Source organism: Eumetopias jubatus, unplaced genomic scaffold (genome assembly GCF_037043125.1).
Source record: "Eumetopias jubatus isolate StellerSeaLion01/CBP00866 unplaced genomic scaffold, mEumJub1_p1.0 scaffold_8, whole genome shotgun sequence".
NCBI classification, from domain to species: domain Eukaryota; kingdom Metazoa; phylum Chordata; class Mammalia; order Carnivora; family Otariidae; genus Eumetopias; species Eumetopias jubatus.
In genome coordinates this window covers 116,809,544-116,826,005 of record NW_028274814.1, presented here as the reverse complement: position 1 = coordinate 116,826,005, position 16,462 = coordinate 116,809,544, and the positions used below count along the sequence as shown (strand labels likewise).

Sequence of the window (16,462 nt, the reverse complement as noted above, 5' to 3'; positions counted from 1 at the left end):
ATTTACCCACAAGAGCTGATAAGTAAATCTTTGCCTGACTAGAGGATTCTGCCCTAGCTTGTTTTATTTAAGGGAATTTTAAATATTTTATTGGGATCTACCCAGACTTGTTAACAACTAATAAACTTTAAGGTAAGAGATACCCTAAAACAGAGCCCAATTTTCCACAAGTTAGAAACCAAACTGCCCCAAAATGATGAGGTTGTCTAGTATTACTGAAATCTGAAACGTCTCAAAACTTCCTTTAACGACCTTTGGCAAAAGGGATGCTAAGCGCACGCGGCTTCCCAAAGTCCTTGATGGGGCTGCTCTGGCGGGGCAGTTTCCCTCCCAGCCGATAGGGGGCACCGGCCTTTCTGAGGCTCGGTTTTCTCTTCCGACCCAGGGAACGTCACGATCTCCTCACCGCTTCTCCCCCAGTAATGCGCAGGCGCGGACGGGAGCACGTACTGCAGAGCCGAGGGAGGGGTCACGAACTCTGACCCCCCAAATACACAAACCCAGAAAGCTCCCTGCCCCCACTTTTCTTTACCCTACCCCCTTGAGCTTTTCTCCAACCTGTCTCTTCCCGGAACCCCAAGCAGCCACCAGAGCGGGACTGTCCGGTCTACGCCCGGCGCGGGACGTAGCTCGTCGGAGAAGCGCCGGTAAGAAGTGCCGAGTAGGGAGAAAAGCAGTCGTGGCCGTGCCTGGGGCGGAGGGCGGGGTGTCCCTTCCTCCCAACTGCCAACGGACGCACCCCCTGGTCCCCCAACAGCCTCCGGGCTGCGGCCGGCACGACCGGCCCGTATGGCAGCGCAGCGGCAGGCTGCTCGGGTTGGGAACGCGCGGAGTGGCCGGAGTGGCGGGACGGAACGTGCGGGGCTCCCAGAGTGGCTGAGGCAGTAGCCGGAGCGCGGGGCACGGAGCGGGGCCGGGGCGCGGGAGGCAAGTCCGCGAGCTGCACCCCGCGCGCAGCAGCCTCTCCCCCGGCGCCTCCTGCGGCGCCTCTGACCTTTCACCTACAGGAAAAGCTTCCGTCTCGGCGCCGCCGCCGCCGCAGTTTTCCCCGCCTCAGAGAGCCGCGCGCAGCGGCCGGGCTCCGGGGGCACACCGTGGGCTCTAGCGTCCGCGAGCCGAGGCCTCCGTCCCTTCCGGAGGCCGCTTACTAAACTCGTGCCTGCGCGGGACGGACGGAGCAACGCCCTTGACTTTCACGACAAATAGGGCGAGAGCAGCCGCTGCCTTTGGACCCGTATCTTTTGAGAAAAACGGAACGGCCCGGGGTCCTCATTGCCCTGGGCATGTCTAAACTTCCAGGAGTTCTTTTGTTAAGGAACTCTGCCTGCAACTCTTGCACATAATCGTTTTATGAGTTACAAATGTTGCCAAGGTGTCTCATAACCTTCACTAAGTAGGTCGGCCAGTTTAAAACAAACAAATAACTGGAAAGGAGAAGCAAAAAGACTGGAAATTAAGGCCTTCCAGGTTTTTGTTCCTCTGGATGTTGTAAAAAGGCCTTCGATTTGGACGTTCTTGAACAATGTTGTGTGGTTGCTTGGTACACGGTGATTGATTTGAAATTTTGCTTTTATGTCCATTTGGTAGATCTAGAAGAGGGATGTTTCTGTTCTTGTATATATTTAAAAAAAAAGGTGGATCGCATATAAATGTAACAAATTTCATTATTTGTAGGGGCATTTCAGTCTTTTAGGAAGAGTTTTGAGGGAGACGCAAATCAAAGGCATCAAACATTCCTAATATATGTTCTGTTTGTGTTTCTGCCACACAAAGCCTTTAATTCCTGACCTTGGGGGAATAGAAAAGACAAAAGAAACAGCATAAATAATGGTATAAATATAGTTACCTTTTTTTGATTCATTGGACTCTGCAACTTAAAATCTTTTATGAAAGCCCTGGGGAAATGTATCTTTACAGAAATTTTACATATGATACTAGAAGTTAACAAAAGTCTCAGTGAATTCTAGTTGGTTGCTTTAGTATACACAATAAATGCCGGACCCATCTCAGAGGACTGGATTTTTTAAAAACTTGAACTGAGTGTTAAAGGTCAGGTGGAATTTAAGGGAGGGAAGAGGAGCTTAGAATGGTACATTGAGGCATAAAGAACATCCCTGTTTGACCCAAAGAGAGGCCCCTCTAGGGAGCCATAAGAGGTAAAATGGGAAGATGGGGAAGTAAGACTATAAAGAAACTCTGTGTCCACAGTGGCAGGCATGTTTCACATGCTTAATAAATACTGAAAAAATAGGAGAAGGACCGAAACTTTATCCTTTGTCCATTAAAAAGACATTGATGGTTCTGAAGCAGGGGAATAAGGATGTTTCAGTCTTTAAGTGTCCTGAGATACTGTTGCTTGTCAAGGATGCTGAACACTAATGGTTTTTGCCTTCTTGGCACTTCAATATACACAAAGATGGTTCTTGCCTAATAGGGGCTTTTCATGTACACAAAGTCGTATATATTAAATATATGTTCCGGAAACTCAAAAGTAGCTGAAATTTTACCTGAAGAGTTAACTGGAAGGCCTTCAAGGCTACGAGAGGCTTTATGAACCCCTTGAAATTCAGCATATACTGTCATTTGTAGTGTGAGTGAATGTGAATTTGTGTTTTCTAGTGAGAGAAACCTTACCTTCCATCAGTTTTCAAAGAGAGATTTGACCCACTCTACTGGAAAAAATAGAATCATTGTTTTATGTCATATTTATATCATATTTTCAAACTTTGCATCCCCCGAAGGAAATACATTTTGCATCATGACTCAGCACACTCACAGATTAAACTGAAATAAAGTCTTAATGAGACTATTCTTATCCTCACTATATCTGATGCACTCTTCCATTTTCCTTTTAAAGAAAATCTGACCTAATAATTTCCCCATCCATAAGTGGCTCACAACACAAAGTTTGCAAAATACTGTTTTGGATAATAGCAGCATTCAGTTGATGGTAGAGGGGCTGGTGGGGAAAAAATGAACTATTTCTGTTGTCAAAGTGCACAGACTTAAAACTTTGAATGGAAAAAGGATAGCACCATTCATACTCTGCTTTTCTGTGGAAATAAGTAGAAATGAGATCTTGGTAAATTGGAGAAACCCAGGGCCAAAAATGCAGGACTGTTTGTTTTCTGTATGTTAATTAGCTCTAGAGCAGTAAAGACAGCATCCTCATGCTTTTTGCTTTGTTCCTCAGGCTGGTGAAAATACTTAACCTTCAGTGCCTAACTCAGATGTCTCTTCTATAAGGTTTTTCCAGAGCCTCCCTCTCTAGTGTGGTGGTTCTGAGCTCCTCTTGTTCATTTATTGAACACTGTGCATTCAGCTTTCAGGAAATAGCTCTTTCCTATAAAGAAACTTAACCACTGGGATAGATATTTTCACTGACATTGAATTTTTACAACCTTTTGAAATAAATTATATTGAATCCATTTCATTTGTGAGGAAACAGCCTCACAGTGAGTGACATGTAGTCATTTAATAAATAGTAAAATGGGTTTGACTTGAGGTCTAAGACACAACCACCTATGTAAACTTTTGCCGTTTCTCTGTTTTTCTCTTCATCACTCCTTCCTAGTGTGCTTCATAGCATTTAGCACATGGTAATTTTTAAAAATCTGTTTTCTCACTAAAATATAAGCCCTGTAGGGCAGAGATCTTTTCTGCCTTGTTCACTGTCAAGTCCCAAAGTCTCACAGTGCCTGGTAAATATGTTCCAGTAAATACTTACTGAAGTTATATATGAATACTAGGCACTGCTAAACACTAGAGGTTCGTTGAAAACTACAGTTCTTTTCCTTAGAAGTCTGTTAGAGATGGGTCATCTACGCAAAGGACAGGGTGCTGTAGAAGATAAGTGGGCACAAGATACAGTAGGCTAAAGATGAGGGAATGCTTACTTTCTCATTACAACTGTAGATACCCATTCAAAACAGAAAGAAAAAAGTAAGTAGCTTATAATTCTCACCTAGAAAAGTCACTTAACATTTGAGAATGTTTATTTTTAGTCCTTGTGTGTTTTGTATAGTTAAAATCAGTTAAATAACATTTTGTTTCTTGATCTTTGCATTTAGTTTGGCATTGGCATTTTCTCTTTGTCATTAAACATTTTCCTCATGTTAGCAAAAAAAATTTTTGTACAAATCTTTGTTCTTCGTCTTTGCTAAGATGTCACCTCAGAAAGGCTATCTCTGACCTCTTAATTTAAAAAAAAAAAAAGTTCCTTTCCTGCCCCAAGCATTTTGTCACTAGTCCCTGCTCTACTTTTCTCCATTCCACTTTTTGCCATTTATTGGTATCATGTATTTATTTGTTTGTTGTTTGTTTAACCTCACCAAAATAGAAACTTCACAAGGGGAAGTTTGTTTTAATACTATCTGCTGTATCCCTAACACTTAGAAAAATGCCTGGCCTATAGTAAGCACTCAGCAAGTATTTGTTGAGTAGAATAGTGAATGAATTATTGGGTCAGTGAACCTCTTGATACACATTGGCAAATTAACTTTTCAAGAAGGTTATAACAATTTAGACTTCCATCAGTATGTGAAGAATGCTTGTTTTGCCTAATTTGGGGAGTTAAATTTAGTCTTAGAAAACAAACATTGATCTCGTGATTTCTTGGTCATGGTAGAAAGACAAGCCATTAGCAAAGACATGAGAAACATGGTAAATTCAAGAAATTACAAGTAGTGTGTATGGCTAGAATATAAGGTTTAACAAATGACACCTCAAGTCCTATAGATGAAGGGAGGGCTTTGAAGAATAGTAAGAGTTGAAATATTAAATACATATTTAATCTGGCAGCAATATATTATAGTTGCGATTGGGTGGGTATTATTGGACTTTTAAGTCAAGAAGTATCGGAACTAGATTGGTTGGTAGTTTGGATTGTCAGTGGTCACTGAAGTCATCCATGTTGGTGGCAGGAAAGGGACAACACTCAGTGTCAAAATTTCGATGAATAATGGTATTAGAACAGAAGCTGATGAATGACAGTAATAAAGTCATTAGAAAGTATGCTATAACTTAAAAGAATCTCAGAGGAAGTATTTTTGGTGTGGGAGAAAATAAGCCTTGTTCAGAGGCCTACAACATTAGCATTGTCCTTGAGCTATGTACATGTATACATATACATATAAATACAAGATAAATAGTTTCATGCTCATTTGCCTATTTTGAAGTATTTTATTAACTTCATTAAGAATAATGAATGATTCCTTTAAGAATAATGATCTTTTAAATTTAATTTTTTAAATTTAGATTGAATTAATTAACATATAATGTATTATTTGTTTCAGGGGTACAGGTCTGTAATTTATCAGTCTTACACAACTCATAGTGCTCATCCTAGCACATACCCTCTCCAGTATCCCATCACCCAGCCACCCCATCCTTCCCACGCGCCTCCCCTCCAGCAACCCTCGGTTTGTTTCCTATGATTGAGTCTCTTATGGTTTGTCTCCCTCTCTTGTCTTGTTTCATTTTTTCCTCTCTTCACCTATGATCCTCTGCCTTATTTCTTAAATTCCACGTATCGGTGAGATCATATGATAATTGTCTTTCTCTGATCGACTTATTTTGCTCAGCATAAATTTAATTTTCTGTAGAAAGCATCAAGACTGTATCTCTTTACCCTGTTACTGAATTCCACTTTATGAGCTTCCTCATTTTTTAACTTGAAAGCTGGGAATAAAATCTGGACTGGAACCCAAAACTAATTTGATTCTTTTCTAATGTCAGTAGTCTCTCCTCATCAGAAAGATTCTGTTTATCAATATATCAGGGTAATTGGTAACCCCTAATATCTTTTTGTTTCATGAGAAAGTTTAACAGCTTCCAGTCCTTAAGGCTCCAGGCCTCAAGTTTTTAATATGGAGAATTAAAAGCTGCCTTGCCCTCACTCCTTATGCCTTTTTATCATCTTAAAACAAAAAAGTTTTGTTATGTTTAGAAAACATTCAAAATTAATTTATTTTGTGAATGCTCTAGAAACTGTGGAGGTTGTTTTAAAACAATATGGCTGGGCGCCTGGGTGGCTCAGTTGGTTAAGCAACTGCCTTCGGCTCAGGTCATGATCCAGGAGTCCCGGGATCGAGTCCCGCATCGGGCTCCCTGCTTGGCAGGGAGTCTGCTTCTCCCTCTGACCCTTCCTCCTCTCGTGTGCTCTCTGTCCATTCTCACTCTCTCCAATAAATAAATAAAATCTTAAAAAAAAAATAAAAAAATAAAACAATATGGCTATAAAACTAAATTTGTCTTTTACTAAACTCACAGAGCAAGAAGTTAGAAGGACTTTGATCTGGAAGTAGCCAAAAGGAGAACTCTTGATAGAATATTTTATAAGTGTAAGGGTTTTTTACCCTTCTTTTTTGGGGGGATTTCTCCACTGACAACAGAAAATTAGAGTCAATGCTGAAGTAAGCTTTTTGAGCAGCTTAGTGTTCAGTGGACTTCTGATTGAAAAATTCTGTGTATCAATAGTAGAAACAAATTGAAGTGGTTGTCTGGCTCATGATGATTGTATCAATAGCCATGTCTATGCTAGTCTCCCATCTTTTGGTAAATAGACCTTCCAAAAGTGGAAGTTGCCAATCATTCCTTTCCCTTTTCCTGGCCTGCCTACAGTGATTAATTCCAGAGATAAGCACATAACCTAAGCTGGGCCAATCAGAATCTGTTAACCAAATTTTAAAATTGTGATTAGAGAAGACTGCTTTTCCTTTCCTGGTGCTTTACTACAAAGTAGAAAATAAGCCACATAGGTGAGAATAGAGATAATAAAAGTAATAGAGATAGAATAGAGATAATAAAAAAAAGACAGAGATAAGGAGATTCCTGACAGCATCAAACCCAAGCTCCAGTTTTTCCCAAGGTCCGCTCTCCTTGGGTCCTAGCTGTGTGTATCCTGTTTACCCCACCCCCTGCCTTTTTGCTTAAACTAGCCATAGTTGAGCTTTTAGCACAACCGAAGTGACTAAATGCATTATCATAAATGCCTAATTTTATGCCATATACCTACTTCATTCTTACCCATTTTTAACATTTCCCCCTTACAAATACTTTCATTTATCAGAGTGAATAATCCTATCCTTTGGGAATTTCTAAATTTTAGTAAAACTTAATACATTTGGATACAATTTGTAATTTATTTATTTATTGTTTTAGAGTGAGAGAGAGCACATGAGGGAGGGGGGCAGGCAGAGGGAGAGAGTCTTTAGCAGGTTCCATGCCTAGTGCGGAGCCGACACAGGGCTCCATCTCACAATCATGAGATCATGACCTGAGCCAAAATCAAGAGTCCTGATGCTTAACCAACTGAGCCACCCAGGCACCCCATAATTTGTGATTAATTTAGATATTCTGCCTCTTTTTTGCAAAAGGTGGAAAAAATTTTTAATGAACAAGATTATATAATGTATTTGAATTATTCTGTGGATTTATTTACACGTAAATATGTATTGTATTCCTTGATAGTTTAATGAGAAGAATAAGTAATAATGAAAATGAGATTACAGATTTGACTTTATATCATTGTGTCTGTGCCTTTCTAGACTTGAATCTTAATAAGCTGGCTTTACAGACACATAACAGGCTTTACAAGTAGGATAAGTAAGTAGTTTGATACTGCAACGTATGCACCATACATATCTATGTTTGGTTGGAGAGGGGTCCAAAGGGGAAAAATTGTTCTTAATCCACCTTTCTGGTCAAATCTATTCCCTAAATTCCTCTCATTTCTGTTTCACTCAATACAAATTTAGGTATATGCTCATTGAGGTAAGTATTTCGAAAAATTTCCCTAAGCATTGGTTTGCTAACCAGTTTGGATTATATGGATCTATCAAACAATATGAGATAAGGGCTCTAGACTACTGCAGTAATGCGGAAAGTTTATATACAAAGAAGTAGAAAGAGGCACCTGGGTGGCTCAGTCAGTTAAGCATTCGACTCTTGATTTTAGCTCAGGTCATAATCTCAGGGTTGTGAGATCAAGCTCCACATTGGGTTCTGTGCTGGGCATGGAGCCTACTTAAGATTTTCTTTACCTCTCCCTCTGCCCCTCTCCCTCCAAAAATAAATAGAAAAAAGTAGAAAATTGATGTATTGGATCACAAAATGGAATCTACCAAATACATGCATGTGTACGTTTTTCTGAAGAGGGTGTATAGCTTTTGTCAGATTCTCTAAGCTTAGAGTTTGTAACTCTAGAAGTTAGGAATCCAGTATCATTTCCTGCTCTTTTCTTCAGAAGCAAAAAAAATCCAATCTGAATATCCCTGAATTCAGTACTCAAGAATACTATTCCAAGAATATTAACTTTCAAATCCTTTAGCATTGTATTACCTGTAGCATTGCTGATGACAAAGTATACAATTAAGCATGAACCTATACATTTGTGTATATATATACCATGCACATAGGTGCATCACACATAATACCCTAATACTCTTTGGTCTCTTTGGCTAAAATAATAGTTGATTTAGTGTAACTGTTTGCTCATATAATAGCACTGAGATTTGACTTCAGTCCTTTCTATTCATACACTTTTAAGTAATCTAACAATAACATATATCAATAGTTTATCTACCAAAGTTTTCATTATGAAGTAGCTTCTTTGGGTCTGATGTCCTGATAACACTGTGTTGATTTTAGGATTTCTGGAAGATTCCTTTAAACTGGCTTTTTGTTTTCTACTTAAAATTAGTTTTTTGTGTATGGTAATACTTGTAGGTAAAATTTGAAAGAAACAGACACTTATTCAGTGAAAAATAAGTCTGCATTCTACCCCTGTTCCAAAACTTCCAGTTCTCCCTGGAGGGAGTCACTATAATCATTTTCTTTGGTGTTCTTTCAGCTAGTTTTTCTTCTCTCTAGGGAACATTTTAAAGCTTTCCTTACATATATCGTGCGTGTTTCCTGTTAGATTTGTGCCTAAGTGTTATGGGCTGCCCCCCAAAATTCATATTGAAGTCCTGGCCCCCAGTACCTCAGAATGTGACTGTATTTGGCCATGAGGCCTTTAAAGAGATAACTGAGTTAAAATGAGGTCATTAGGGTAGGCCCCAATCCAATGTGACTGTTATCCCTATTAAAAGAGATTACAACACAGGCACAGAGGGAAGACAGCCATCTACAAGCCAAGGAGATAGGTCTCAGAAACCATCCCTATTTAACAGCTTGTCTCAGAGTTCTAGCCTCCAGAATTGTGAGAAAATTAATTTTTAAAAAATTTATTTTAGAGAGCTCGCACAAGCTCGGGGTGGGGGGAGGGGCAGAGGGAGAGAATCTCCAGGAGACTCTTGAGCTGAGCATGGCTTTTCATCTCATGACCCTGAGATCATGACCTGAGCAGAAACCAAGAGTCAGTTGCTCAACTGGCTGAGCCAACCAGGCACCCCTATGAGAAAATTAATTTTTGCTGTGTGAACTACCCAGCCAGAAGTAGCCCTGTTAAGCCTTTGTTATGTCAGCCCTAGCAAACCAATATAGATTTTGGTACTGGGAAGTAGGGTGCTGCTGTAACAAATGCCTAAAAATTTGGAACTGGGAAATGGATAGAGGCTGGAAGAGTTTTGAGATGCATGCTAGAGAAAGCCTGGATTGCCTTGAAGAGATTGTTGGTAGAAATATGGATGCCAAAGGCAATTTTGGTGAGGGTTCAGAAAGAAAAGAGAACTGTAGAAAAGCTGTTCTCTTAAGAGATACACAGATAGCTTCGTGAACGGAATGTTGATAGAAATAGTAAACATTAGGGGCGCCTGGGTGGCTCAGTTGGTTGGGTGTCGGACACTGGTTTCAGCTCAGGTCATGATCTCATGGGTCGTGGGATCGAGCTCTGCTTGGTGCTTCGTGCTCAGTGCTCAGCAGGGAGCCTGCTTGAAGATTCTCTCCCTCTGCCCCTCCCTCCACGCACGGGCACTCTCTCTCTCAAATAATAAATAAATAAATCTTAATAATAATAAAGGGGCACCTGGGTGGCTTAGTTGGGCCTCTGACCCATCTTTGAATCTTTCTGCCCTTTCCTTGAAGGATAACAGATATTTGAAACTGAATAGCTCTACTGGCCCATCTAGAAGAATCACATAAGTCTGACAATTTTTCTTCCTTTCATCCCATCTGTGTCCCCTTCATTCCAAGCTGTCAACATTTCTGCTGATACAAAATTCTCAGAAATTTTACTGCCTTCCCTTCAGTTCATGGGGGTGGAGGCCCAGAGGACACAGGCCCAGGGAGCAGCTCTGTTTCCTCAGTTGGTTCCAGAGAGGATGAAGCCACTGCTTTTCAGTCTAGTGAGAAATAGTTGAATAAAGCTAAATATTGAGCATTGCTTTTAGTACAACTAAAGTGAATTTATGACAGATATTATATAATGTGACAAAGTCAAATAATTTTTGTGTTCTTGTCTGATAGAAAAAGCAAAAGTCAAAGTCAATGCGTTAATCTTTCAGTCTCTCAAGGCCATTTGGAGAAAGTTTTACCTTAAATGCAAATTAACCTTAATATTTAAGAAACTGCCACTAATGAACAATCACATAATTCTGGAGAAATCTTCTTTCCTTCTGAACAAATGCAATTCTTTTGTCAGTTTTTACAATATATTCATAAAAGAGTGTGTCAAGTAAATAGATATTTTCAAAATATATAAAAGAATAATTTCATGAACCCCTCGATAAACTTCATCAGTTTTTAGTAATTGTCAGTGCATGGCCAGTCTTGTTTATTCCATCCTTCCCCCACCCACCCCAACTGGATTATTTTGAAATAAATCTTAGCTATCATGTGATTTCATTTGTAAATTCAGTATATATGTTTTATGAGTATAATTGTGAAAAGGCATCTTTTTATTCTGGCAGGACATTTTGGCAATTAGAACATGGCAACCATAGAAGAAATTGCACATCAAATTATTGAACAACAGATGGGAGAGGTATGTTTGATTTACAGTTCATTTGCAGATCCATCAAGCCTATTTAACTCAAATGTATAGGGGCGCCCGGGTGGCTCAGTCGGTTAGGTGGCTGCCTTCGGCTCAGGTCATGATCCCGTAGTCCTGGGATGGAGCCCCACATTGGGCTCCCTGCTCGATGGGCAGCCTGCTTCTCCCTCTCCACTACTTGTGCTCTCACGCATGCTCTGTCTCTCAAATAAATAAAATCTTTTAAAACATAAATCAAATGGATATACTACGTTCTGAAGGTACAGAAACAAAAGATATTCTCAACTTTCAGGTAGCTTTAAATCTAGTGGGAGATAGTCAAATCAACCTACATTCACAATACGGTGGTAAGGGCTCTAACAGATTACTGTGTAGAGTGTTACGGGAGTGCAGAAGAAAGCCAGCTAACAAAGAGTTGTGGAGGGGTGATGAGACCTGGAACAGCGATGCCCAGTTCCTTAGTAAGAGGTACCATAATCCAGAGGCTTTCAGAGTATCTTCTGGGGACTCTTCACAGAGGGTCAGCAAGGTCAAAACCATTTTATAATAATACTGAAATGTTCATTGCCCTTTTTCCCCCAGGGGCTGCCTGCCATGTAATGATATGGTATGATGAAACATGTCAACATATAAAAGATGTACATCACTCAGTGGGCCAGTGTGATACTACAAAATCACTGACAAGTGAAGGATCCATTCAAATTACAGGATAGATCAGTGGATTTTGATACAGTTTCTGATTTCACATTACAACTAGCCTTTAAAAAGCTACCACTTGTCAAATTTGAATGTGCTGTCAAAGAACTACCACACGTTGCATGCACCTAAAGCTCTTCTCTAAGAAATAAGTTTGTCAGCCATTAGAATTTTGTTTACTTCACAGTAATAATACTGATAGAAATAATCCACAGTGAAGCCTACAACAGCTTAAGCTTTACATGGTAAAATTTGTTATAAACCGATTCAAATTCACATCATAGAGGTAAAATTGAAAATTGTTAGGGAAGATAGTGGTGGAAATAACCTATATAGAATAAAATTGACAGAAAAGTACACCCAGAAAAATAGGACATGCTGGCAATAATGGTCAACAAAGAAAACTCAAATTGGCAGCAGTTATAATCGGTACAGTTCTACTCTAGACAAAAACTGATTAGTAATTTAGAACTTTGCTGTAAATTTTGCATAGAAAAGAATCTTGAAAATAATTTCAGGGAAAAAGTAGGAAACAAACCAACTTTGCCATTTTAAGTTTGAACCAAGGGATTAAATTGGGTTAATGAATTTACTCTAAAATATTTGCTCAGCAACAACAAAAGCCCACAGTGCTGGGCTGGTTCTCTTTATTAATGAACTTGCTCTTCCCTAGGCTCCTCCAACTCAGTAGATAGCAATCCTGTCCTCCCAGTTGCTCAGAGCAAAATCTGGTAGTCATCCTTGACTTGCCTCTCCTTATATTCCACATCTAGTCCATCAGCATGTCGTGTCAAATTTTCCTTCATAAAATATCCCAAATCCAATAATTTTTTCCTCCAGCATGGCTACTACCCTGTACCCTGCCAGCATCTCTGCCCATGTATAAATCCCAGATATTGCCAGTGCGTGAGCAATAGTGTCCTTTCTGGTCTCCCTTAATTCTTCTCTGGAACATCACAGGCTAATCTACACACTAAATCTAGAATTACCCTTTTTGAAAAAGATCTTGCCACTGTGCTCTGTGACCTTCCAGTGGATCTCCATTTCACACAGGAGAAAATCCAGATTTTGTAGTCCTTATGAAGCCCCGTACCACGTGGCTCCTGCTGTCGCTCGGATCCCGTCTTTTACCATAATCCCTTCTGCCACTGTCTCACTCACATAGCTCTCTTGCAGTGTCTCTTGCCTCAGATGTGTGAAACACTGCCCCACGGCCTTCTCCCTGTGTCCCAAGTAAAGGATGCACTCCTCTAGCTAGTCCTAAGCTTTGGTCTGCTACTTCACTCAGGTCTGTGGAAAAATGTCATCTCCTCATGACTTTTGTTCCATCAGTGACTCTCACCATCTCTGCCCTGCTTGATTTTTTCTTTGTAGCACTTGATACCATCTGACAATATTATTTGCTTGTTTGTTTTTTATCTGCCTTTCCTCACTAAAATACAAACTTTATGAGAACAAAGGTTTTGTTTTGTTTATTGCTGTATTCCAGGACCCAGAACAAACAGTGCTTGGCAATCGGAATGCACCCAATAAGCATTTGTTTAAATGGAGGGTGGGAGGGAAGGGGAAGGAAGGAATCAAAATAGGTCCAAATGTTTTTACTATTGTACCTTTATTTGCACATTTGTTTTTCTATAGGATGGGATTTTGTGGGAGTAGAATTGCTAGTTTAAAAGGTATGTATGTATGTATGTGTACTGTATTGAATATATATGTAATGGTATGCTTTCCTAGCTTTGTCTGAAGGTAGGAGAAAATTGTGCCCTTAGAAAAAAAAAAAAAGATAAGTTGAATTGATTACTAATTTGACATGATTGTGTTAGATTGTTACCGAGCAGCAAACTGGCCAGAAAATCCAGATCGTGACGGCACTTGATCATAATACACAAGGCAAGCAGTTCATTCTGACAAATCATGATGGCTCTACCCCAAGCAAAGTCATTCTGGCCAGGCAAGATTCCACTCCAGGGAAAGTTTTCCTCACTACTCCAGATGCAGCAGGTGTTAATCAGTTATTTTTTACAACTCCTGATCTGTCTGCACAACATCTCCAGGTAAATAACTTTAGAGTATCTTTTCATCTTACACTTGAAAGAATTAAAAAGCACGTCATAAGTATAAGTCCTCATGTTAAGACTTTACGTCCTCCATGGTCCGTAGGAAAAAAAATGTTGCATAAAATTATGTGCTGTGCAGATTATCTGTGGTGACTGCCCTCTCCTATCTGCCACTGTACTTTTCCTCACGCACCCTCACATCCATATATTTTGGGGGAGTTCTTAGTTACATATAGTAAGATCCACTCTGGCTAATTTGCCCAGGAAGGGGTTTCGTAAAGGGTATAGAGAACTCACAGAACTGTTGGGAAGGCTGAAGATAGAGCTCCAGGTCAGGTTTCCAAGAATAACCACTCAGACGTGCTGCAGAACTGGCTTCTAAGAGACCTGCTGCTTCTGCATGGTTAGGAAACTGCCAAATTAAGAGCCTCTTCTGTGGTAGCAGCACTTCCCAAGACCACGCTACCTGGGCAACAAGAAGCTGCCAAACCAAAAAGTCGGTATTATGGCTGCATCTTTGTCACTTTGCCTCCTTGGTTGTCATTTCTGTTTTCCTTGATGTAGCAGACAGTTTTATCCCCACCGTCTGCTTTAACACTGAAAGTCAGTCAGTGGTCTATGATTAACTTCACATCATTTTAATTTTTGCTAGTTATATATTATTTGAAGAGTTAAGGCTTATACACACTGCATGCCTGTGATTATGTAGATAATTTTCACTGCTGTTTGCTGTGATTGAACACAAATCCAACAAACCCTTAAGTTTGCCTTCAGAGACTTTTTGGTGGAGTGCCCACTTAAAATTGAATTCTCTATTTTGTGATGAAAACCTGATCAAAGAAAGTTCCTTTTAGGATTGAAAAACTAATTCATAAAATACAAAATTTTGCCTGTATATCCTGATAGATTCTATTACTCTTCTAATTGCATTATTTATATTATTTTTAGAAACAGCTAAGATAAAAAGTGGATGGGATTTATAAGAAGTTATTTTATCAACAAGACAGAAGTCACTAAAAAATGTGTAACATCATGAATACCTTAATTTCTTTTTATCAACAGATTTGATTTTTTAGAACAGTTTTATAGTTCGCAGAAATATTGAGCAGTTAGTACAAAGTTTCCATATAACCTCTCAACACAATTTCTCCTATTAACATTTTATATTAATATGATACCTTTATTATGATTAGTGAACTAATTTTGATATATTAACTAAAATCCATAGATGTTTTTAGCTTTCCCTGATTTTTACCTAATATTCTTTTTGGTTTCAGGATACCATATTACATTTAGTCATCATGTCTCCTTAGATTCCTGTTAGCAGTGACAGTTTCTCAGACTTTCCTTGTATTTGATGACCTTGACGATTTTGAGGTGTATGGTCAGGTATATTGTAGATGGCCCTGCTATGGGACTTTGACTACTGTTTTTCTAATGATTAGACTGGGATTGTTGGTTTTGGTGAGGAGGATCACAGAGGTTAAGTGCCATTTTCATCATATATCAAGTGTACTTCACTTGATAACTATCTTCATGTTTTATAACTGGTGACATTGATCTTCACCACCTGGCTGAAGTAGTGTGTATCAGATTTCTCCACTGTAAAGTTATTCTTTTTAAAAAAATTTCTGTTTCAAGAAAAAAAGATAATATTGGTACTTTGCCTACTTTATGGATCACCTCTCAGGGCAAAGAAATAGAAATAGGTACGGGATAAAATTCCCCTGGGCCAAGAAGATTGAATTTCTGATCTAGTGACCTAAAGGATGTGGGCAAGTCCCTTAATCTCAGTATTTCTTCCACCCTTAGGAATAATACATAAGAGATTAGCACCATTCACAATTGATGTGCTGTTAAGGAAGAGTAATGCCTTTCATAGATGCTTTCAAAGGACAGCTCTTTTTTTTTTAAAGACTGTTGAAGACTTTTTTTAAAAAACTGTTAAAGACTAATTTTTATGATGATATAAGAAGAAATGATGCTATTATAACATAGCAAGGGACAGCTGTTTTAAGGACTGTTTGAAGTTTTTAAAATCAGAATTACTCCTGAAGGCATTCACACCCCTAAGAGAAGAAAAAGAAAAGTGGAGGTTACTTTGTGGGTTGTTTTAAAGCCAGGGGAAGGTGATATGGTCAATGTCCTATCACATTTTTGGGATTGAATTAATTTGTTCATGTTTCAAAAGATTTGAAAAAAAATGATTAAAAGGTTAGAAGATAAACCTAAAAGAAGAAACTGGTATTTCTTTTACAGCATTATATTGGCTATAACTGGTGATTAGCTCTTTATATAATTTATAAAGAGGGTTTGTAATTTGCCCAAGGCCTCTCCACCCAGTCCCACTAACCTGCTACAGTTTATCAGACTCTACAGCCCAGGTTGTCAACGATTACACTAAGATCCAAATCTTAGACAACTCATCGATGAAAAGTTTATCAGTCATTTCCATAATTATAAATAACAAAAATTTTTTTAACTACTTTTCTATTTAAAAAATTAAATTATCTTTTTATGCTGTTATAGCTTATTTTTCCATGTGGAAAAATTGAGCTATTCAAAGACACGTCATGATAGGGCTGATAATTGCTGCAGTAATTTGATGTGTTGAATGAATAACGAATAATAAGTACTTAATAGGTAAGATACATTAAATACTCATGTATTTGAGTGTTTAACAGTATTTAATGAGATTGTTATGGAACAAATTTAAAAGGTATTCCGATCTTTGCTTCTAATAACATTGAAATTTTTACTTAAATATGAAGAAAAT

The 16,462-nt window shown here is 38.9% G+C and overlaps 1 protein-coding gene across 6 annotated transcripts in view; it reads left to right on the top strand.

Moving 5' to 3' along the window:
• Positions 1-429: 429 nt before the first annotated feature.
• Positions 430-16,462, top strand: part of NR2C1 (nuclear receptor subfamily 2 group C member 1) — a 46,200-nt gene continuing 30,167 nt past the window's right edge. For all 6 annotated transcript variants that reach the window (XM_028105461.2, XM_028105459.2, XM_028105456.2 and 3 more), the window contains exons 1-3: positions 430-647; positions 10,851-10,924; positions 13,453-13,683. In XM_028105461.2, coding sequence (XP_027961262.1) covers positions 10,871-10,924; positions 13,453-13,683 — 285 coding nt within the window. In that variant the 5' untranslated portion in view covers positions 430-647; positions 10,851-10,870. The remainder of the gene's footprint in view (positions 648-10,850; positions 10,925-13,452; positions 13,684-16,462) is intronic.